General features: G+C 39.2%; 1 protein-coding gene across 6 annotated transcripts in view; it reads right to left on the bottom strand.

Moving 5' to 3' along the window:
• The window catches only part of ST7 (suppression of tumorigenicity 7), a 294,315-nt gene that overhangs the window by 99,605 nt on the left and 171,063 nt on the right, over positions 1–23,647 (bottom strand). For all 6 annotated transcript variants that reach the window (XM_055147437.1, XM_055147168.1, XM_055147250.1 and 3 more), the window contains exons 3-6: positions 17,037–17,196; positions 5,314–5,368; positions 4,445–4,560; positions 1,116–1,191 (exon numbers count right to left, since the gene is read on the bottom strand). In XM_055147437.1, coding sequence (XP_055003412.1) covers positions 1,116–1,191; positions 4,445–4,560; positions 5,314–5,368; positions 17,037–17,196 — 407 coding nt within the window. The remainder of the gene's footprint in view (positions 1–1,115; positions 1,192–4,444; positions 4,561–5,313; positions 5,369–17,036; positions 17,197–23,647) is intronic.

Raw genomic sequence — 23,647 nt, 5'->3', positions numbered from 1 at the left:
TTAAATTCACTAAGAATAAATAAACAGGCTGTGCCAGCTTGTACTGATAGATTTCTATGCATTGAAGATCCACAGCCAACTCTGACATCTGTAAGCTAAAATGAAGAAATCTAGGCTGAATCACAGAACAACGGGGTAGTGTAGGAACTGGTTGAACAATAATAAAGGAGGATGATTCATGAAAACATGAACCTGGAGGGTTCATGGTTTCTATCTCTCATGTTAGAGGCTTCTATCCCTGTCCTTGTTTTGTTTATTTGTCATAAACATGGAGGACGCACAGAAGGCAGGCATGTCAAATTTGCAGATGACAAGAAACTGGAAAATAAATATGTCAAATGACAGCATCAGAAACCAAAGAGATCAAGAAGTTAAAATGGCAGGATTTCCAACTCTCCAGTGAATCTCTTTTTCTAAGACCTCTGAAGAAGAGTCGGCAACCTTCTTCAAAAACTCATAAAATAGTTTAACAATGACTGCTTGGCAGGAAGAGTGTTGAGGTGATTCAAGCACCAGATGGGTGGTTGAGCTAAATGACCTTTAAGGTCTCTGCCAACCCTGAGCTTTTATGAGTCCAATTTTAAGAATCTTTGTCATTTTCTGAGACCTCCAGATGAGGCCTCCGCGTCTTCCTTGGAAACTCATAGAATGGCTAACAACACTAATGACAGCGGTTGCTCCTTGCCTTGACCTCGAAATATTTTTAAAGTGTCATTTTTTTCACCTTATGTTTTTATTATTTCCCCCGTAAGTAGACATTTTTACCTAGAAAATGTGATGGCATAGATGACCATTCTGATCTGGAAATATGTCCCTGTCAAAATGCTTTAGATATGTCAAGACTGTTTGACTTTATGTTCTCACAATCACCCAGGGATAGCCCTTGAGGGAATTAATTAGTCTGAGCACAGCCCTGGAGTTGCTCTCCAAAATGACTAAAACCACCTCGACATATATGTTCTTCAAAACATTTCATCAAGGTATATCCCTAACACAGTTCTTCTCGAGTTCAAATACCTTGCTTAAATGTAAGTGGCCCAGCAATGGCAACTGATTTTTTTTTCTGTAAAGGATAAAACTTCCTTTCTAAAAGGAAGATTTTTTTCCCCACTTACTCATTTATCTCTAAGGCCTCGTGAGCTGCAGAAATCCTAGCTTGGGGATTTCTTTCTCTCCAGGCTTTCTGCATTACTATTTTAGAAAAAGAGGGAAAAAAACAAGTCAATCAATGATCAGGAAGACTCAGGTCATTGCAGAAAGATAGCTAATGGCTTTTATATTTAATAGCATTTAATATTCACTATCTTGAATTATAGAAGAATATTTTTCACTTACCAAGTACATCAGCTCAAATCTCTAAAATCACATAAATATATTCTAATTCGCTATTCCAATGTTCTTCAATTGGTGATGCAAACCTTTTAGTGTTTATAAATGAAAGAAATAAATTTATAAACCAATCTACAGAAGTCTTTAGTCTCAGAAATTTAATCTTGATTAAGATCACTTAATCAAAAAAGAGGCACTTTAACTGATTTAGTATTCTCTTGTTCATTAATGTTAGTTTATGTTGGAGAACATACAGTAGTTTACATGCTGCAACTAATCTCTTTTCTATTTAGACATAATATAACATCTATGATCATTTTCCCAAATACTTGATACAAACATTCTGGATACAAACATTTGAAGTTTTGGTATAGAATTCCAAGTTGGGTCCAAAACAAAAGTGTCTTAGGTTTGTCCTTTACATGGCTTTATATATCAGAATATATTGTGGGAAGCCCAGTGCTTAGAATATTTAGTGTATTTTGTTTAAAGTTCCACACCATGACAAATAGCATCTTTTATTTTTATTATTATGTATTTTTATTTTTTTGCTTTTGGGGGTCACACCCAGCGATGCACAGGGGTGACTCCTGGCTTTGCACTCAGGAATTACTCCTGGCGGTGTTCAGGGGACCATATGGGATGCTGGGAATTAAACCTGGGTCAGCTGTGTGCAAGGCAAATGCCCTACCCGCGGTGCTATTGCTCTAGCCCCAGCATCTTTTAAAGAGAGTAATTACTTGCTGTTCAATTTGTTTATAACTTGTATTTTCCAAAACTTGTTTTTTATTAATTTGTTTTTGGTGGGTGAGGGGCACATCCAGCATAGCTTGGGGCTTACTCCTGGTTCTGTACTTAGGATCACACCTGGAGAGTTCAAGAGACCAAAAGGGGTGCCGGGGATCAAACCTGGGTTATCCATATGCAAGGCAAATGTCCTACCCACTTTACTATTGCTCCAGTCCCCAAAGGTTGTTTCTTAGGAGCATGGACAGAACATATTCCCTTTTAGGTATTTCCCCCCACCTATTCTGAATACAAAAACACTAACAGAATTACTTGAAAATGAAGTAGTGTGAAATACATGATACGTAGTCCTCTCTTGGATGAAAAACAAATACGGACTCCAATAACCAACGTCATGCCCTCATTCAATGCTATATAACCTTCTGGAGCCACAGAATCCCTATTTCTAACTAGAAAATCATTAAGAGAAACTGATCCCTCATGGTTTCTTAATTTTTATTATTGAATCACCTAAAGACATTCATGGTTGATTTTCAGGCTTATAATGTTCCAACACCAATCCCTTCACCAGTGTCCACTTCACTCCATTAATACTCCCAGCTTCCCTCCTGTGCCCTCAGCCCGCCTCTAAGACTTTCTTTTTATAAAATTTTCTTCATGTTTGTCCCTGTGGTGTACAAGAGCGTTGCTGAGAGAGTATCACACACATCACTTTACCTCTCTCAGCACCACATCCTCCAGAGTGACCACTTCCCTTCACCACAGTCATATTTTTCTCTTCTCTGACCTACTTCCGGCCCCCTCCCCGAGGCTGCAAGCTTCTTACTGAAGACCAGCTCTCACGCTCTTCGTTCCTGTTGCCTTTAACCACTTGTTCTTTCCCAAGTATGTTTCTTTATACCCCGCATAAATATATATATATATATATATATATATATATATATATATATATATATATCCATGTCTTTCCCTCTCCCTTGGACTAACTTCACTATGCATGATACTCTCCAGAACCATCCACGTTGTAGCAAATTGCATGGCTTCATCTATTCTTATGGCTGATTGTGTATATGTACCACAGTTTCTTTATCTAGTCATTTGTTCTTGGCCAAGTAGGTTTTATTTTTTTCTCAAAGTTTGGCTATTGTGAATAGTGCTACAATGAACATAAGCATGCAGATATCATTCTGCATCATGTTTTTAGAGCCCTTGGGATATGCCAAGGTCTAGAATTGCTGGGTTATAGTAGAAATTCAATCCTAGCTTTATTGAGGAATGTCTATATTGTTTTCTCAAAATGTTGGACCAGTCAACATTCCCACCAACGGTGAACGAGGGTCCCTTTCCCCCTCCACATCTATGCCAACACCGGTTGTTTTTCTTTTTGATGTGTGCCAATCTCTCTTGGGTGAGGGGATACTTCATTGTAATCAAATCAAATCAAATCAAACTCATTTGATTTGCATTTCCCTGATGATGAATAATATAGAGCAATTTTATATGCCTTTTGGCCATTTGTATTTCTTGAGGGAGTTTCTGTTCATCTTTTCTCTCCATTTTTTGATGGAATTGGGTGTTTTTTTCTTATAAAGTTATACCAGTGCTTTATATACCTTGGATATTAGCCCTTTATCAGATGAGTGATGGGCAAATAACTTCTCCCAATCTGTGGGGTATCTTAGTATTTGTTCATCTTTTCCTCTGAGGTGCAGTAGCTTCTCAATTTAATGTAGTCCCATTTATCTTTGCTTCCACTTAATCAATGGTGTTGCATCCTTGAAGATGCCTCTAGCTTCAAGGTCATTTAAAGTTCTGCCTATATTTTCTTCTCTCTAACTTATAGACTCTTAGATCAATGGAATAGAATTGAAAATCCAGAAACAGACACTCAGGTCAGTTAATCTTTGATAAAGAAACAAAAAATATAAAGTGGAGCAAAAAAAAAAGATTATTCAAATGGTGTGTTGGGAAAACTGGTTGGCCATGCAGAAAAATGAACTCAGACCCCTAATGCCATGAACAAAAGTCAAATCTAAATGAATTAAAAATCTTGGCATGATCTTTCATTCTTAACACACCAAATATTTCATTAGATTTATATAAGATATTATTTCTTCAAAATATTTAAGTCCAACTTTGGTATATTTCTAAAATAATATTTCACATTATAATGAGGGGGGCATATTTCTATGTTGAGTTCACTTCGATGAAACTTTTACTTAAGTAGCAGAATTCTGGGGTTTGGAAGTCTCCAGTTAAACCTTTTAGCATTGGGTTTTTGTAAGTGGAAATTCTAAAAGTAGTAACCTTGATACCTAAACCAAAAAAAGTCCTCCTGTTCAGCAACCACCTAAATGATTTTTCATACTTGCGTCTGCTGGGCGCAGATGGTCTGAGTCACAAGTAAAGAATGTCTGATGGTCCTGGGCAGAGAGATTCATGTCATAGTAAGTTAGGGGCTCTCGTCCTGTCACCCAAGTATACCTGTTAAGAGGAAATATCATGATCAAGTGTGTTTGAAAGAAATGCAGGACCTAAAAAAATGTAGACTGTATAGCACTGAAATATAACCATTGACAACTTCATACTTGCTAATTAAAAAGATTTCTTTTTAAAAAATAATCCTGGATCAGAGGAAGAACTCTCAGCAGATTGAGTGCTTTACAGGGAGTTGCCCTCAAGCACTAAGTGTATCCCCCCTCCAAACCACTCAAAATACATACACACATAAGTAATAAATAAAATTTAAATAATCCCATTCTTCCTTCATTCCTATATAATAGCGGGGGAGAATGTCAACATTTCCTCCCATATCTTTGTCTTAAAATGTTATCAACGCTGGCTAGTGAAAGCCTTTCTAGATTAGTAGTATGAACAGACATCTCCCGAAAGCTCTAAAATTCCAATTTGTGTAATTGCTCCGCAAAATTAAATTCTGACATGCCTCCCGTGGCATCTTTATAACCATGTTCCAGGTCAACTTCAACTGTATAATTTATAATATAGAAAATAACTCATAGAATAATGTATTAAAAGGACACATTTTGTACATTATCCCAATTCCAATGCTAAAATATTTGTAATGCCAAAATATCAAATCATATGAAGATGGTTTGAAGAGTGGAGGCACTACACAGACTGCTGCAATGACCCCGAAATGAACTAGCAAAAACATGTGCTGCTGTCTTTGCTCTCTGAACTAGATCCATTTGTTTCCTAAACTGTCAAAATACTTACCGATTATATTCTGCGCCTCGAAATAAATTTAGCGGATTTCGCCATACTTTGCATTCTGCAACAGAGAATTATGAATATGTTACATACAAGTTCAGAGACACTACAAGCTAATTAATGCAGCAAAACACCCTTCCTGTCTATTTGATAAAGAAATTTTGCTCTCTGTCCTTTTCTTGGGAAACAACATGGAAAAATTCTGGGTGGTTAATCAGGAAACAAAGCTCAGTCACCAGGAGCTTGGAAAATTTGTCTAATCTCTCTGAGTCCAAGTTTCCTCATTTGTTAAATCGAGGTACATGCCAAAGTCATCCAGTTTATAACATCTAAATAGACATTTTTACAGATCTGAAAAGATACTATTAATTCAACTCTAAAATTATAGGTGAGGGGTATAGTTGAAGTAAAACTACTCTGTTGTACTAAAATCTTAAAATAACTTCAAGACGTAACAAATTAAACTTAAGTTTTAGAATGCAATATAAAAATAGACAGCCTGTAAATTAGGCATGTGCTAATATTAATTTTATGATGAACTTTTTATATTGCCAGAAAGGAATAATATGAAAATTAATATTCTTATTGTAGGGGCACATTATTAAGAATTGTTTGAAGGTACTTTAATCTGCTTACTTATAAAATTATTTATACATTCATTTTATTATAATGTCAGCATGTACTAATAGATTGTATGTATATTTACATAAGGACCATAGCAATGCAGAACCATAGGTCTTTAACTTAAAAAAGTCCATCAATAGCTCTTAATATTGTTAGAGTAACTGCTTTAACTAATAAGCTACAACTACTTTTAAACAGCCTATCACTAAACTTTTCTACTCACTCAGGATAATGCATTTCATATGAATAATGTTTTATTAGAAAAATTATCATTTAATAGACTTCCAACATCCATGTGTTGTCAGCCAAAATAACACACCCAACAACATACATACATAAAAGTGAGCAATTACTACCAAAATCAAAGACTTTTAAAGGTCAGGGATGATTCAAGATTATTTCCCCAGCCCCGTTACAGTCAGTATCAATCCTCCCGCCAAATCACTCATCTCATGTATCCATTCATCTATCCAATAAGCATTAATTCAGTACCCCATAGGGAAAACGAATGAGCAAACCATCCATTACGATTCACTGTGAATGTAGAGCACACAAAGCAGGCTAAGACACCTCAGGAACAAGCAGCTTGCATTCGAGCATGAAGTATGTACATATCACAGAACATTAAGCCTTTTAGCTAAGTAAGGTAAGTTTATAATTAACTTAAAATAGGATCTCACCTAATTTTTTTTTATTTTATTGAATCACTGTGAATTAGTTACAAGCTTTCATGTTTGGGTTACAATCTCACAATGATCAAACACCCATCCCTCCACCAGTGCACATTTCCCACCACCAATATCCCCGGTATACCCCCCTTACCCACCCTCCCTCTGCCTCCATGGCAGACAATATTCCCCATACTCTCTCTCTACTTTTGGGCATTATGGTTTGCAGCATAGACACTGAGAGGTCATCATGTCTTGTCCATTATCTACTTTCAGCACACATCTCCCATCCTGCCTGATTACTCCAGCCATCATTTTCTTAGTGATCCCTTCTCTATTCCATCTGCCTTCTCCCCTCCATTCATAAAGCAGGCTTCCAGCTAGGGGGCAATCCTCCCAGCCCTTGTACCTACTGTCGTTGGGTGTCAGCCTCATGTGATGTTATTCTGTACTTCACAAATGAGTGTAGTCCTTCTATGTCTGTCCCTCTCTTTCTGACTCATTCCACATACTCTCCATGTCTATCCATTTATAAGCAAATTTCGTGACTTCATCTCTACTAGCAGCTGCGTAGTATTCCACTGTGTAGATGTGCCAAAGTTTCTTTAACCAGTCATCTGTTTTAGGGCACTTGGGTTGTTTCCATATTCTGGCTATTGTGAACAGCGCCGCAATGAACATATAGGTACAGATGTCATTTGTACTGTGCTCTTTTGCATCCTTGGGAAATATTACCAGGAGTGGTATTGTGGGGTCATATGGATGCTCAATTTCTAGTTTTTGAAGGACTGTCCATATTGTTTTCCAGAAAGGCTGGACCAGTCAGAATTCCCACCAACAGTGAAAGAACGTCCCTTTCCCCCCACATCCATGCCAGCACTGGTTGCTTTTGTTCTTTTGAATTTGTGCCAGTCTCTGTGGTGTGAGATGATATCTCATTGTAGTTTTGATTTGCATCTCCCTGATGACTAGCAATGTGGAGCATTTTTCATGTGCCTTTTGGCCATTTGTATTTCTTTTTTGAGGAAACTTCTGTTCATTTCTTCTCCCCATTTTTTGATGGGATTGGAGGCTTTTTTCTTATACAATTCTACTAGTGTCTTGTATATCCTGGATATTAATCCCTTATCAGATGGGTATTGGGTAAATATTCTTTCCCGTTCTGTGGGCTCTTTCTGTATTTTGGTCACTGTTTCTTTTGAAGTGCAGAAGCGTCTTAGTTTTATGTAGTCCCATTTGTTTATGTTTGCTTCCACTTGCATGGTCAGTGCTGTTTCATCCTTAAAGATGCTTTTAGCTTCAATGTCTTGGAGAGTTCTGCCTACATTTTCTTCTGTGTACCTTATAGAGTCATGTCTCATATTCTCACCTAAAATTTATTCCATGCACATAACCCATGGGCCTAATTTTCGATCACTCAGCTCAACTTGTCATTTAGTAAATGGTCTTTGTGTGGTTAGTTCAGCATGTTTCCTGAGAAACTTAAGAAACTAACACTGCTGCTTCACAAGGCATTCACCAGAAAATTCTGCTTCCCTTAATTAATTCTCTTCTGTCAAGATAAAGTTCCTTAGAGTGGGGTCCTAATATACTGCAGATTGTGGCTTGAATCAGAACTGGGAAACCAATCGTGATTTCAGTCCTTATTCTCTTACAATTCCACGTCCTGACTACTCCCAACCCCTCTTCAGTGAAGTCTTGCAAGATTCAAAATGATCTACTTAAAGTTTCATAAGTATGCAAAGCATCTATTCGGCATTCTTATGAAACAAAATAAAACAAAAAACACACCCACAGATTTGTGTACAAAGAATATTCATGGTAACATTATTTAGAACAAAATGGGCACATCTGGGGCAAGGACTCCCCTCCCCCATTGATTTTCACCTGAAATTTACTACTTAAGGACGGCAAATATATTTCTAAACAAAAATAACTTTTAAAAAAATATTCTGTATCCCTAAAAGATGTTATTTTAATTATACCTAAAGATATTACTTTTATTCAGAAAACACCACAAAATAGTCAGCAGGGGGTGCTGCAAACATTCGGAAATACTGTTTTTATGTTTCAATTCAAGAACTGAACACTTTAAAAAATCATTTTTAACACTGTTTCATATATATGATCTCCATTTTGTTTCTTAAACTATTCCTGAAATTCAGAAATGAGGACTCACATAATTATAATAGGTATAAATACCCTGAATTAGGAAATGCCAGGTGATGGAAAAAAATATATCAAAAAAGCCATGTGGAATTCATAAACGAATTTGAGCATAAAGTCTTATTTAAATTAAGTCATAATTACATTAATTTCTCCTTCACTTATCAGTTTCATAAGCTTTTTTTACTATAAAAACTCAGCGTGGGAACTGGGCAGATAGTTTAAGGAACTGGAGTGCATGCTTTGCATGAGACTCAGGTTTGATCCCCAGCACTGCCTAGTCATCAGAAATGACCCCCTAGCACCAAGATGACCAAGATGCATGTAGACCCCGAGAATGGCTGTGTATGAGCCAAAAACCAAAATGGAAAAGAAAAGAAACAAATAAACAAACAAACAAAAACAATTACAACTCCAGGAACACATGCCATAAATATCAGACTAGCTGGTGGTTTTATAATATGAATAAAACTTGCAATACCAGAGGCATTACAATATGAATATTTAAGCCAATAAGTTAAACTCAGTGAAACTGGAGAGATAATACAGCAGGTAGGGCACTTGCCTTGCACACGACCAACCCATGTTTGATCCCTGGAACCCCATACAGTCCCCCAAGCACCTCAAGAGTACCCTGAGCATCACTGTGTGTGACCCCAAAACAGAAACAAAACCAAAAAAAAAAGAAATAAAACTCAGAAAAAAAATTAACTTTTGTCTTTTTCCAGAGTTGTAAGATCTTTTCACACAACATCCAGCGTCTTCTTCCATTTATTCTTTTAAAGAACTTATTTAAATGAAAATGAAATTTTTGCTCCCACAGAGGAATTTCCATTCTCCACTAAAGATAGACTGGGACTCTAACAAGTGCGTTCATTCTGCAATAACTCGTAATGGAGTCAATAACTGAGAGTAGTCTGGTTAATGAAGGAATTCGTTATGACCTAACTTGAAGAGAAATTTGAACACATTTTATGGTGAAGTAGCAATATTAACCAGAGACAAGTGCGTTCTTGGGTTCCCTTTGCAGTAATCCACAGTGCAATCTCTATCCACAAATGCTGAAGTTTTCAGATCTCAGCTCACTTGCAGAAACACAATTCTTAGAAAAGAGTGAACATCGGAATAGCTCTTGCTTTCATTCCCAAAGTCCCCATAACAAATTTCCTTTCCCGTCATAGCAGAATAATGACCAAGGTTAAAAATCCAACTACAGAGCACTTCTCAATTAACCCCCAATCTTTTTTTTGTCTTTCTTCTCATCGTGTCCTACTTAAAACCTTCATCAGTGATACTTCTTTTCCGTCTTTTCGTTCGAGACTCCGCTGGGGCAGCATTCTTCAACCACCAGTTCCCAGATCGGTACCAGTCCACTGGCAAAGAACTGCTGAAAGCAACATCTACCACCTGGGTTATGGTCCGTGGACTGGTATGCAGGATAGACACTGGTCCCCGGGTGCAAAAAGGCTGAAGTATGCTGCTCTAGAATGTCCAGTACTTGTAGGACAGTGTGGACGAAACATATAGAGAGCAGCTGTTATGTGTTAGTCCCCATGTCCTGGGTTACAGTAAGACATAGCCATAACCCACAGCAACTGAAACCTTTAGCAGGAAAATGAAATGGGCATTGAACCACTATTTGACATCCAACTGAAGAAGCTCTACAAAGAATACAGTATAGAAAGAGGAATCCCCTCTCACCTCAAAGTGAAATATTCCTATTTGGTTTGATGTGGTAGTTTTTGTTTTTAGACTTAGTAGCCCTAAATAATTACTCTTACAAGATCCGTGTGTGTGTGTGTGTGTGTGTGTGTGTGTGTGTTGGCGGGGAGGGTACCCAGTGGCTTAGAACACTTATCCTGCAAGTGTAAAGTTGTGAGCTCCATACCCATTGTCACCACATTCACAAAAGCATTACCCAGGTCTGCTGTCTGTGATCCGCAGGATGAGAAGTGATTTTCAGTCAAACCATAACCAGGGCGTGTGCCACAATTAAAACCAGGGGTGTAACTTCTGGTGAGTGCTACTAAATGATGCACCATCATCACAGCCAGTACAACACCCCTCAGGCATGTGTGTAAACACCAAAGTACCCCCAGAGAGTGTGACGCCTAGTCATGTGTGAGCACCAGAACTGAAGAGTCTAACGCGTGATGAGCAAGCATGCAAGCACCACAACTAAGATAACTCGTTGAGCACTGTGGCCTAGAGGGTGAGCACTGCAACCTACATGAGCCTCACCTCAGCACAGTCAGCAGTGTGCAACCCCGTTCTCCCAAAAACAGTATCAACACTATCTTTGCAGGGCAGGGGAGTGAGGGAGACAATTCCACATAAATTAATGCTACCAGCTACTTTTGGGTAGGGAGAAATCTATAAATGTGCTGAGAGAACCACAGACCCTCACTTTGTCATAGAGCTCAAGGAAAAAGAAAATTTGAGGGGCTGGAGCAATACTACAGCGGGTAGGGCGTTTGCTTTGCACTCGGTCAACCCGGGTTCGATTCCCAGCATCCCATATGGTCCCGAGCATCGCCAGGAGTAATTCCTGAGTGCATAAGCCAGAAGTAACCCCTGTGCATTGCCAAGCATGACCCAAAAAGCAAAAAAAAAAAAAAAAAGAAAGAAAAAGAAGAAGAAAAGAAAATTTGATTTTCAGAAAAGCCAAGACACTAAAGACAAAGGAGTTTTAGTCACATGGAGGATAATCTTAGCCAACTTCACTGAAGAACATTTTTTCCTGAAACTTATATATTTACACACATGCAGATGTAGATGTATATTATGCACACAAATGCATAACCCCTATTCCTAGGGTATTTGGATATATAAATTTGTGATTCATAGCCTTAGAAATTTTCTTACACTAAAATGTTAACCATGTCTCTCCAAAATTTGAAAGTGGATGACAATAAGCTTATCACAATAATAATATTTTAATTATCTCAGAAGTGAATACCAGTTCTCTACACCAAGCAACTCAATTATAAGCAATCATTAAGAGTAATGAGGTATCCATTTTCTTAACTCAGTTTTAAATGTTTTTCATAATTGTTTTGGAAAAAAATATTAGAAGTAAAAGAACACAGTAACATGGAGGTGGCTTTCGATTGAACGAATGTTACTCCCTCAACTACTTTTATGGAACAAGAAAGTAAGTGAATATGGGTTTAACTTCTCTTTTCACTCTTTTGCTTTATTCGGGATGACAAACTATTTTCTTCAAAAACACTGTCAAGATATTTACATTTTAAACTATCTCTCACATATTTCCCAATGATCATTTGTTACACAAGTTGACTGCCTCTCCCAAATAAAATGAAAATTGTGGAATACATTTACTTAATATATGCCCACCAGGCATTTTCACTACTCAACTGGTGATCCAATGTATACCGGAATGCAAATTGTAGGGGCCAAATATTTTTAAGTGTGCTAAGTATTGGTTTAGAGAAACACTTTAACACATGTACTGATTTTAGCAAGTCAAACTCAGTTTTCCTTGACTGGGGAAGGCAATGACATGTAGTAATTTGTGCTTTTACTGAGGGAGGTATTTGAAATGAAAACACAGAAAAGCATGGATATAAGAGTGAGTCACTGAGCTAGTGGGTACAAGCCAAACTGAACCCTCAGCTATTCTCCACGTGGCTGTCATTTTTACAGAGAAGCCAGTTCACGTTGGGGATACTGCCAAATGGCTGTCCGCAACATTGATATTTCTGTACAGTTTCTTTTAATCCTCAAACTTCTCTATGAAGTAGATTCTGATACTGTGTTCCCCGTGGTACGAGTTAAGATTCTGAGAAAGGTCAAGAGACTAATCTCAGGTCACACACTATAAATGATGGTGTCAAGATTATGGCCACCTCAGTCTGACCTCAGAGTCTGAACTCTTGCCCTCAGGATGTCACTAGAGTAAGTTTAGCTAATGTCATTTCATAAGTAAGGCTTACTGTGAATCATGCATTTAACAAAATTACTTAATCATGCAATAATCACATCAGTTGACTTTATAGACCTCACAGAGGGCCTGTACTAAATTTTTCAACTTGGCGTTTAAAAACTTGCGCTGTGAAGAGACGGCTCACAGTTACCAAACATGTGCTCTTGGACTTAATTTCCTGTATCACATCTTCTTCATCAAAAAACTGGAGATAATAGGATGTGAGAGAGAGTGTACAGCAGGTAAGATGCTTGCCTTGCAAGTTGTCAAGCCAGGTTTGATCCCTCACACCCGAGATGGTTCCCCAAATCTGCTAGGAGTGAGCCAGGTGAGAAAAGGAAGAAAAATAGAAGAAAAAAGAAAGAAAGAAGGTAGGGAGAGAGAAATAAATGAAGGACCCTGCTTCATACAGAAGGACCCTGCTTCATACAGTTATTACTAGATTAAATGAAATACTACATATAAAGCTGATAGTTGGCACCAAGAATGCTAGCTATTTTAATTATAAATTATGTGTGGCTTTTTGTGAAGAAAATAATTCGTTCTGTTTTGAGAATTTAAGAATCTCTGAATGTTGTAGGATATATTGCTGAACTCAACCTGAGTTTCTTTATTGATGTTACTTCTCTTTAGTTGATTCTCTTTATTTAACTAGTGTTTGCATGATCTCTGGTAATGTCATGAATTTTAATTTAGAATTAAAGGTGAAATTCCTGTAAAAAACTGAATACCCAAGTGTTTCTATATACATAGATAGACCAAATGAGAATAAAACAAGGTGATCTTTCCACAGAAAACTAAATGATTATAACCAGAGGAGTTTTCTACAAAAGAGGCACTTTAATAAAAGTGTCTCTGAGAATTTAAACTTGATTCTGGCAGATACTTTTCCTATGATAGAGCATCCTCACTTTGCCAAATATCTTGGAAAAGGTGAATGCTGCAAATCTCTGTCTTTATGACAACTCATTTGAGAACAGGGAAAATTGTCAAACAGATGCTCCCATAAGCCTAAACTCTGAATGTTGCTGGGGCCCAAGAATCTCTCCCCTAGACAGGGAGAAGTTGGCCACGGTTTAAATTCCTATGCATCAGCAGCTCATAAACTAAGCTGAATTAAGAAATGACAGCAAGAAATATGGGGATGTGACTAATACAGCACCAGAATTTATCAGAAATGGTATATTTACAAGACAAATAATTTAGCTCCCAAGAAAACAGAACAAGGAAAATGCTCACAAACATTAACCTAAAGCCAACAATCTGGATTAAGGAGCTACATTAACTGACTACATTTCTCCTCCAGCCCATAAGTATTACCACATAATTTTGAGGTCTGCTTTTAGTCCATTGAACACAGATCCCAAAAATTAAGCAATATTTGCATAGTCTGTAGAGAAACAATCACTCCTCATTTCTGCCTCAAATCATTTTTGGTAGGCCAGATGTCTCAGCTTTTAATCAAAACAACTGATTTTGTTTGTTTGTTTGTTTGGTTTTGGCCACACCCAGTGCTTCCCAGGGCTCAGAGAGCTATATGGGGTGCTGGGAACTGAATCTGGGTTGGCTACATGTGAAGAAAGCTCTCTGCCTGCCGCACTATCTCTTCAGCCCCTCCAGACAAATAACTTTGGGGCAGACTATTTGGGACTGCACCTGGTAGCTCAGGGGCTACCCAGCATCTTGCTGGAGGGACTGTGCAGTGTAGGAACTGAACTCAGAACCCGACTCCAGCTCGTTGAGCAGGCTGCCCAGCCCACTGACCGATCTCTCCAGGATCAACAAATAAATGATTTTTTAAAGAAAGAAGCTTTCAGGGACTGGAGTAATATAGCACAGTGGGTAGGGCATTTGCCTTGCACGCGGCCAACCCAGGTTCGATTCCCAGCATCCAATACGGTCCCCTAAGCACCGCCAAAGTAATTCCTGAGTGCAAAGCCAGAAGTAACCCCTGTGCATTGCCAGGTGTCACCCAAAAAGCAAAAAAAAAGAAAGAAGCTTTCAGACTAATGACTGATACCTGCCACTTACATTTAATTTCTCAGTGGTTTTCTCGAGCAAGTAATGCATTAAATTTTTCCATCACCACAAGAGAGATTTTGTTAGACAGATAGCGTTTCACATAGAATTCAGAAAAAAAAAAACCCGAACCTGCTTAATGATGTTCCAATAAAATGAATAGGTTTACACTTCAGTTGATCAATGGTCAACAGAAGGGTAAATTTAAATTGTCCCAGGAAATTTAAATTCAGTAGAGAGAAAAAATTAAAATGAAAAATTTTAATGTATTCTGAACAATGACTTCAAAGGAGGGTACTAAATCCAATAAGAATATTTTCTACCATGTTCAAGGGTCATTCAAGGACTCTAGATAGGAACTTGAATTGGACAAGAGCATGCTATATCTGTGGGGACTTCGCAGCAATGCAATGCCAATTCGGCACCACTGCACTGTGATGATCAGGACTGATCCCTCATTACAATAATGAGCCATATTTAATTATTAGAGTAACTGGCCAAAGCAGCCAATCACTTTTCTTGGATCTGTTTCTTTCACAAAGTGGATAAATCACTAAGTCTCACAATTTCAGTATCTAAGTAGTGTCCTCTTTTACACATGTACCATTTAGGGCAGAATGAATGTGTACCTAGAGGGTTCAAGGTTGACTGGCAGAAGGTATATGAGACCATTTGAAATAACATCAGCAATAAACTATGGAACACAATGTTACTGTTATGAAAGGTTCCTTGAGTTATTCTAGGGAGAAAGAAAAGGAACTTTTAGCCTAGTTCTTTCATTTCTTCCTCTTATCTTTCAAATCTCAGAGCTTGCAGCTTTCATTCAAAGAAGCAAATTTTTTCCTCCAGTGTGGGAACAGGACCTCTCCTCCTTTTTTCACCCTGGAACTGTTCGCTCCCTCAAATAATCAGATCACGTATACTTTGTCTCCATCAGCAGAAAAGAGTTCCATAAAGACAACTTTTCTTTGACTATTAAAAAAATCTTAATATTCATAAAAAGCTGTCCATGGCCCAGTTCATACTGTAAACAAAGACAATTATCAAGCTGATGAAGAAACCAAGTGACATGACGAACGGAGGTTTTGCGCCTCCTGTCTAAGTAAAGGAAGTACAGATGTTATAGGTGCTCATTCCTTTGCTTACAGAATTTAAATGATATACTAGACTTTGTGGAAAATGTTTTTTAAAACACTGCCATAAGTCAGTTTAAACATTCACAAACTCAACAACAACAGCAACAACAAAATGGGGCTGGAGCAATAGCACAGCGGGTAGGGCATTTTGCACGTTGCCTTGCACGCAGCCAACCCGGGTTCGATTCCCAGCATCCCATATGGTCCCCTGAGCACCTCCAGGGGTCATTCCTGAGTGCAGAGCCAGGAGTAACCCCTATGCATCGCCAGGTGTGACCCAAAAAAGAAAGAAAAACAGAACATTAACAAATTGACAAATATTGGCAAAAAAATTAAGACCCAACTAAAGTAAGAAACATTGTACAGCTTATCTAAGAAAGTTTCCCGGGAGGTTATCTTTGAGTTCATTTGTGAAAGATGGATACAGGAGAGGGGGGTTGCGGGAGGGAGGGATACAGAGACAGATGGACAGAGAGACTGAATGACTTCTAGGCAGAATGTCATGAGAGAGACAGCATGATCAGGAAATGGAAAGAAGGACTGAGCTCTGACAAGAGTCAAATTGGGCAAAAAAGCAGTTTTTTGCTGCACTCAAGAGAGAAACAGGACAGTTCAGAGAGTTGGAGCTCACACATACTGGTACATATGTACGGGGGACCGTGTTGGGTCCCAGCACCGTCCCTCTCCCAGCAGCGCCAGGCTGAACAGTACCACATGGCTAATCTGAGCTCCATTGCTCAGATTAGTCCCCCTCCCCCCAGTGGAGAAAGAAGTCTGGACTCCGGACCTTCTCCTCAGTAGGCTGGGATCCGGTAAAGACTTCGAGCAGAGGTGCAACCCGATCAGACAGACCTAGTGAGTCGTGTTTCTCGAGCAAGCAGAAAAGAAAATGGATATACCTAATGAGACGGGAGAAACTCGAGAGGGAAGCACTGGAATCTTTGGCTGGGAAGACTGACCAGAAGGGCCATGAGCTAAATGCAACAGTAGAAAAGGAAAAAGAAAAAAAAAAACCTCTCTTATACTCTACTCTCTAGTAGAGGTTATCAACTCCCTGAGGAAATAAAGTGCATTCGTCTCCAAGACATAACCTATAAATCACGTACTCTCTGTTAGGCATGATAATCTTACAGAAGTGCTTATTTTCGCAGATGAAATGACTTTTCATACCTGAGACACTTTGCCTGTTGGCATCTGAGTCTCCGTTACTGGAGTTGGAATTGTTGGAGGAGTTGTTGTCAACCCCTCCCAGAAGGGGGCGCAAGTGGCTCACTGAGACTTGTTCAATGAAGGATGTCCCATACTTGCGAAAATACCACCACTCAAATATCTGCAACAGAAAATAGGGGGAGGACAGTTTCTAATATTATTAATGACGTGTGTACAAATCCCATATGATTTCTGTATATATGATTTTAAAACTATACCCACTTAAAAAAATAGATAGAATCACACCCACTTTAAGATGGTCAAGATTGCATTTACTAACCACCCCATTTTAAATATTTAATGAATCAATTTTATGCCGATATATATAATGTATCCTAAACACTAACATTTAATTAAGAAATTAATTACTTTTTAAATTGTTGATGTGGTTTACTCCACTTAGCACTGCTTTTCAAAAAATTTTATAAATATAAATACTGGTAAGAATGCAGTCAATTCTGTGACTTATGGAATGATTAACTAGACTTACTATAGAAATCATATCCCATTTGTACAAGTATCGATCATTATACAATACATATTAAGTTACTGTAATATTGTATATTAATTTTACATTAGTTAAAAAAGAGCTCCAATATTATCTTCTTTCAAATTTATATAATAAAAAATTAACATAAATTCAGAAATGCATAAAGATAAACCAGTTTTAGAAGTGTGCCTACACATTGGAGGGAGGCAGTTTAGTCCAGTGCCTGCCCAGACAGAGCTCCTGGCAGCCCCTTGTTCCCACCACCAAAAATCACCACCATGGCCCCAGCCAGACCAGACTCCATCATCTAAGGATGAACCTTGCCAAGATATCAATCTGCTGAAAATTTGGGTGTGGAGGTTTTGTGACTGAAATCTCCAGCCTTCCTTGGAATTAGGATGGGCTATCTCCATCCCCCACCCTATTCATGTACTTCCAGAAGCCCCAGCAGTAACATCCCCACCCCAAAGCTGCCACCCAATTAAAAAAAAGCAGTTCCAGCATTGCCTTTCTGATAAAAATACTGAACACCCTGAATGAAAACAAACACAAGGACCTCTTAGTACCTGTATTGCAAACCATAATGAGACAAAGGGAAAAGAGAGAGAGAGACAGAGACAGAGACAAGGAGAGAGAGACAGAGAGAGAGAGGAGAGAGAGAGAGAAGAAAAGCACCTGCCATGGAGGCAGGTTGTGGGGCTGGGGAGGGGGGGAGTGAGAGGGAAACTAGGGACATTGGTGGTGGGAAATGTACACTGGTGGAGGGATGGGTGTTGGAACATTGTATAACAGAAATCCAATCACAAACAGCTGTGTAACTGTGTATCTCAGTGATTCAAAACCCAAAAAAACAAAAATGAAGTATGCCTTGTGATATACTCCAATTCTTGGCACTTTATGTTATGATAAAGACATGCCTTCACACACAAAAAAATTAAATATAGCAAAATTCTACTGAAAAGACAGACACGTCTCTGTAGAAAAACACTGGTTCGACAGAACGAAAGAACAAAAGCCTTCCATTTCTTCTATGGATTGGACCCAACAGTGTCCCCACTTGCTAAGAAGCACTTTATAAACCTGAGCATTTGTTGTACATCTTTACATTTCCTAGTTCACAGCCTGCCAATTGTATGTACTGTAAAATGCAAAAAGAGAAAAGAAATAACTGTCAGTCATGAAAGGACGGAGGCAGACCGAAATCAGAACTCCCGAAGCACTAGAAAAGTTACCTCCTTGGACCCTCTCACCCGGCCCGCCCTGGGCCTCCAGAGAACACTTCCACTACTCCTCAAAGTCATTCTCCCCCACACCCTTCCCTCTTCTGTTTGATTTGGAATTTGCTCCTTAAGTAGTGACAGATCATTACAGAGATGACACTGAAGAGTCAACTTTATCCCAGAGGCTGGAGAGACAGTGCAGGAGGTAAGATACTTGCCTTGCGTGCAGCCAACCCCAGTTAGGATCCCCACAAATGATCCCCTGAAGGATCTACTAGGACTGTTGAATCAGCACGTGACCCGGATTTGATCCCCAGCATTCCTTATGGTCCCAGTGTACAGCTGGGAGTAATTCCTGACTACAGAACCAGTAGTAAGCCTTAGCATCACCCAGTGTGCCCCCACCAAAAATGTTTTTTTTTTTTAAATCAATGGATAATGAGAGGAAACAAATGTTTCTAATCCTGAACAGTACAACTTATTGATTTTGGAAAGTTATATCTGTTGGTCATATAAATTTTCACTTTTCAAAGCACTCATTTTTAATTCTTCTGGAAAAATAGAAAAGTCAAGAAGGGGAAAGACAAGTCCATGTATGTAATCCATATAATAAGACTAGTCAATAATGTTGGAAACACTGGCAGTAAGAGAGCCTTCTCAAAGAAGAATTTTTTTAAAGGAAAGGAAAAAATGAATGGTAAAATGGCAATTCAGAAGGGAGTTTGTAACTCTAGGTGAGTATTTCATCTATTTGAAGATGATTTCTTCAACCGGAAAGTGAAAATTCTACTACTCACTCAATCGCCAGTGAAATCATATTCTAAAATCCTGCACTGTCATAGCCCATGAAAAACCCACCTTGGCTTTCAAACTTCATCTCAAAAAAGCAAGTTCCTGCTTCTCAGGAGAGAACGCGGCCTTTACCGCAAGGACGCTGTTCACGCCGGCCGTGGGCAGCGCAGCTCACCTCTCATGACTGCTATGCCACACTCATCTATCTGCCCGCCAGTTCCTTACTCTTCCCTGACGGTCTGCTGGCTGAAATCCCTGGGAAGTGTTGGGTACCGCTCACCTTACGGCGTTGCCCTTTTCAGAGGAGAACGCGGGCTCCAAAGACCCATGGACGCTGCTCACAGAACTACAAAGTGGGGCTTTCTTTGCCCCCAACCTTTGTTCTCTTTTCTAAAGCCTGCTGCTTGGCATTTCGCCAGTCCTAATTTTATTCAGTCAGTCACATACCATCTTTGGTTGCGGACAGACTTTGTACAGATATTTCTAAATGCAGAAATAATAGACTTTAGTCAAGACTGAGGGGGGCTTTCTCGGGCCTGTGCTATCACACTCCCCACTGGCATTTTGCCCTCTGGATCCCTCTTTCTACAAGTGTCCCCAATACTCAGAGCAGAGGCTCCAGTAGGTATAAAATGAACAACTACCCCATGGAAATGGGAAAGAGCTCGAGGCCTTCCCACCCCTCAATGCAGGCTCTGAGCTTAGCAATCTGTCTCTTTTTCTGCAACACTGCAGACCCGGGGCCCATCGCTCAGAGTAATCTCAGAGAGCTGCATAGATCCAAATGGGCAGATGGTGTTATTTAACAGTACATATCTGGTGTCAATCTGAATTCTTCTCCCTCGTGCATGACCCACAATGTAAATAGCAAGGCTCACATAAACACATCCAGATTTTAAAATTAATCATTGGACATGCCAGTAGCCACAACACAGCAAAAAGTTTTTGGGGGGGTTTTGTTTTGTGTTTTGGCTTTTTGGGCCACACCTGGCAATGCACAGGGGTTACTCCTGGCTTTGCACTCAGGAATTACTCCTGGCGGTGCTCAGGGGACCATATGGGATGGTGGGATTCGAACCCGGGTTGGCTGTGTGCAAGGCAAACGCCCTACCCGCTATGCTATCGCTCCAGCCCCAGCAAAATTTTTTAATCTGAAAAATAACCACATGCAAAATATAAATGTATTCATTATATAATCTTAAGAATGTATGGGGCTGCTTTTGGACAACAATATGGATGATTCTCAAAAAATTAGAAACTGAGCTACCATTTGACCCAGCAATACCACTCCTGGGAATATATCCTGGAGAGGCAAAAAGGTAGTAGAAATGACATCTGCATTTCTATATTCATTGCAGCACTGTTTACAATAGCCAAAATCTGGAAAAAAACAGAGTGCCCAAAAACAGATGACTTGTTAAAGAAACTCTGGTACATCTACACAATGGAATACTATGCAGCTGTTAGAAAAGATGAAGTCATGAAACTTGTATATAAGTGGTTCTACATGGAAAGTATCATGTTAAGTGAAATGAGTCAGAAAGAGAGGGACAGACATAGAAAGATTGTACTCATTCATTTGTAGAATATAAAATAACATAGTGGGAGACTAACACCCAAGAGTTGTAGAGATAAGGATTAGAAAGTTTGCCCCACAGCTTGGAAACTGGCCTCACATGCTAGGGGAAAAGGCGGCTCAGATAGAGAAGAGAACATCAAGTAGAGGATGTCGGGAGGACCCATTCGGGTTGGAAGATGTGAGCTGAAAGTAGACTATAGACCGAACATGATGGCCACTCAATACCTCTATTGCAAACTACAACACCCAAAAGGAGAGAGAACAAAAGGGAATGCCCTGGTGCAGAGGTTGGGTGGGGTGGTGGGAGATGGGGTGGGGGTGGTGAGAGGGATACTGGGATCATTGGTGGAGGTGAATGGGCACTGGTGGAGGGATGGGTAAACAATCACTGTATGAGTAAAATGCAAACACAAAAGTTCATAAGTTTGTAACTGTACATCAGAGTGATTCTCTAATAAAAAAATTTATAAAAAAAGAATGTATGGGGCTGGAGCAATAGTATAGCGGGTAGGGCATTTGCCTTGCACGTGGCCACCCTGGGTTTGATCCCTGGCATCCCATATGGTCCTATAGCTCCACCAGGAGTACTTCCTGAGTGCAGAGCCAGTAGTAACTCCTGAGCATCACTGGATATGACCCAAAAAGCCTACCCCCCAGAAAGAATTTAATCTCTCTAGTATTTTTTTCCTATTTATGATGTGCCTCAAAGGACTCTTTAGATAAGGCAAAACGAGAACTAAAAAGTATTAATTTGGTTTCACATTTAGGAAGTCAACAGTAAATCTATTATCATCTAGCTGTAAAGTAAAAGTTCTAATACATTATATGACACTAAGCTTAAAATTCAGTTCATTTACCTAGTATGTAAAATAAGGCTCCAGTAAGCACTTGGTTAATGTTAAATGGCTAAGTGGTTGAATAGATAGATGAATGGATGGATGGACAGAAGACTGGATGGGTGAGTGGTTGGAAAGTTAGTAATGGGTGATAAAGTTGGTCTGCTGATTTATTGGGGCATAATTTCAATAACAATGTGGACTAGTGTAAAGTTTGTCTTCATTTTTCTTGTGTATAAATGAGACCTAGACATGTTTGTGAAGGAGAAAGGAATTAGTTAAAAGAGAAACTAAAGATGCAAAATAAGTGTAAACGCAGGCTGTCGAGAAACTAAGAAAACACATCAGCCTTGCCTTGAAAAGATGACTCACCATTTCATTTCTTCCTCCAGAAGAAAAGGAAAAACAAGTGAATAGGGAGATGCAGTGTATTTTGGAAAATAAGGTACTATCAAAGATTCACAGGTACTAAGGCAACAAAATGATGGAAAGAAGTTGATATTATTGTACTGGAGCTGCAGGTACGGTAAGTCTTCTGATAATTCATGAAATGGGGATGAAAATTTCAAAGACGTAAGTTTAGTCTATATCTCACAGAACTGATGGGCCAAAGCTCTTCCATTCTGTAACATACAGAACCCACACCATATTTAACAGGATCCAGGTCATCTGTCAAACAGTTACCCCACTTATAAAGGACTGGCTCATGCCTTGCTACCTCCTCCATTGTCTCTGATGGGAGACAGTCCCCAAGGAGCACTAGAGCTGGGGGCTGGTGGTGGAGATCCAGGTTAGCAACTCGCCGACATTAAAGATTCATCTCATTTTTCACTTGCAAAAAAGGATACGAATCTGGCAAATGGATAACAAATGGGCCATTTTATTTATCTTGCAGGAGTAAAAGCTGAAATATTCCTAAAGATGCCTGGATTTATTCCAGTTCAATAAGACTCCCTCTTCTTGAATTACATTTGGACTTTCCTATATCCTATACCACACTGAAAAATGCTTCTATTGTCCCATATGGCAGCACCCTACTAATTCCACACCAATTCCATTAAACCTATGGAAAAAAACAAAGATGCTATACCAGAAACTGGCAAAGTGCTTCCTAAGCACTAACTGGTAAAGGGCTTCCTATGGCCTGAAGTAGAAGAGGAAATCACAGAAATATAGAGACAGTGATAGAGGCGATTAAAAAGGAAATACAAGACTTTCTGACCACCTACTTTCAAATGGAAAAGCTGCCAAATTGATACCAGCTCCGAGTCTCAGAAATATATCTGGAGGTAAACAGTTCTTTGACAAGAAGAAATCTTCTGGGCTTAAACAAAATAATCCAAGGCAGTTTGACAGAGGTTGGAGTAATAGACACAATCCTTCTAGCTTCCTGACAGTATTCACAAGTACATCCTTTCTTCATACCCACTGAACCTTTCAAGGCCCCACCCCCCAAAAAAAATTACCCTTCCTTCTTGTACTCTGGACATCTGTGTGCACATATATGAAGAGATACAGTGTAATCACTACCTGCTCCCTTGAACACCGTGGAGGGTGACTATGGGAAGGGAAACCAGGAAGCTTTCCACCACCGTTTCCATGGTCACCTAGTGCCAAGGCTTTAAGGAAAGGAAGAAATGGTTCTCTTCCAGGAA

The sequence above is a fragment of the Sorex araneus genome, chromosome 1 (genome assembly GCF_027595985.1).
Source record: "Sorex araneus isolate mSorAra2 chromosome 1, mSorAra2.pri, whole genome shotgun sequence".
NCBI lineage: Eukaryota > Metazoa > Chordata > Mammalia > Eulipotyphla > Soricidae > Sorex > Sorex araneus.
The sequence above is the reverse complement of the archived record's forward strand: the minus strand, read 5'-3'. Positions and strand labels throughout refer to the sequence as shown.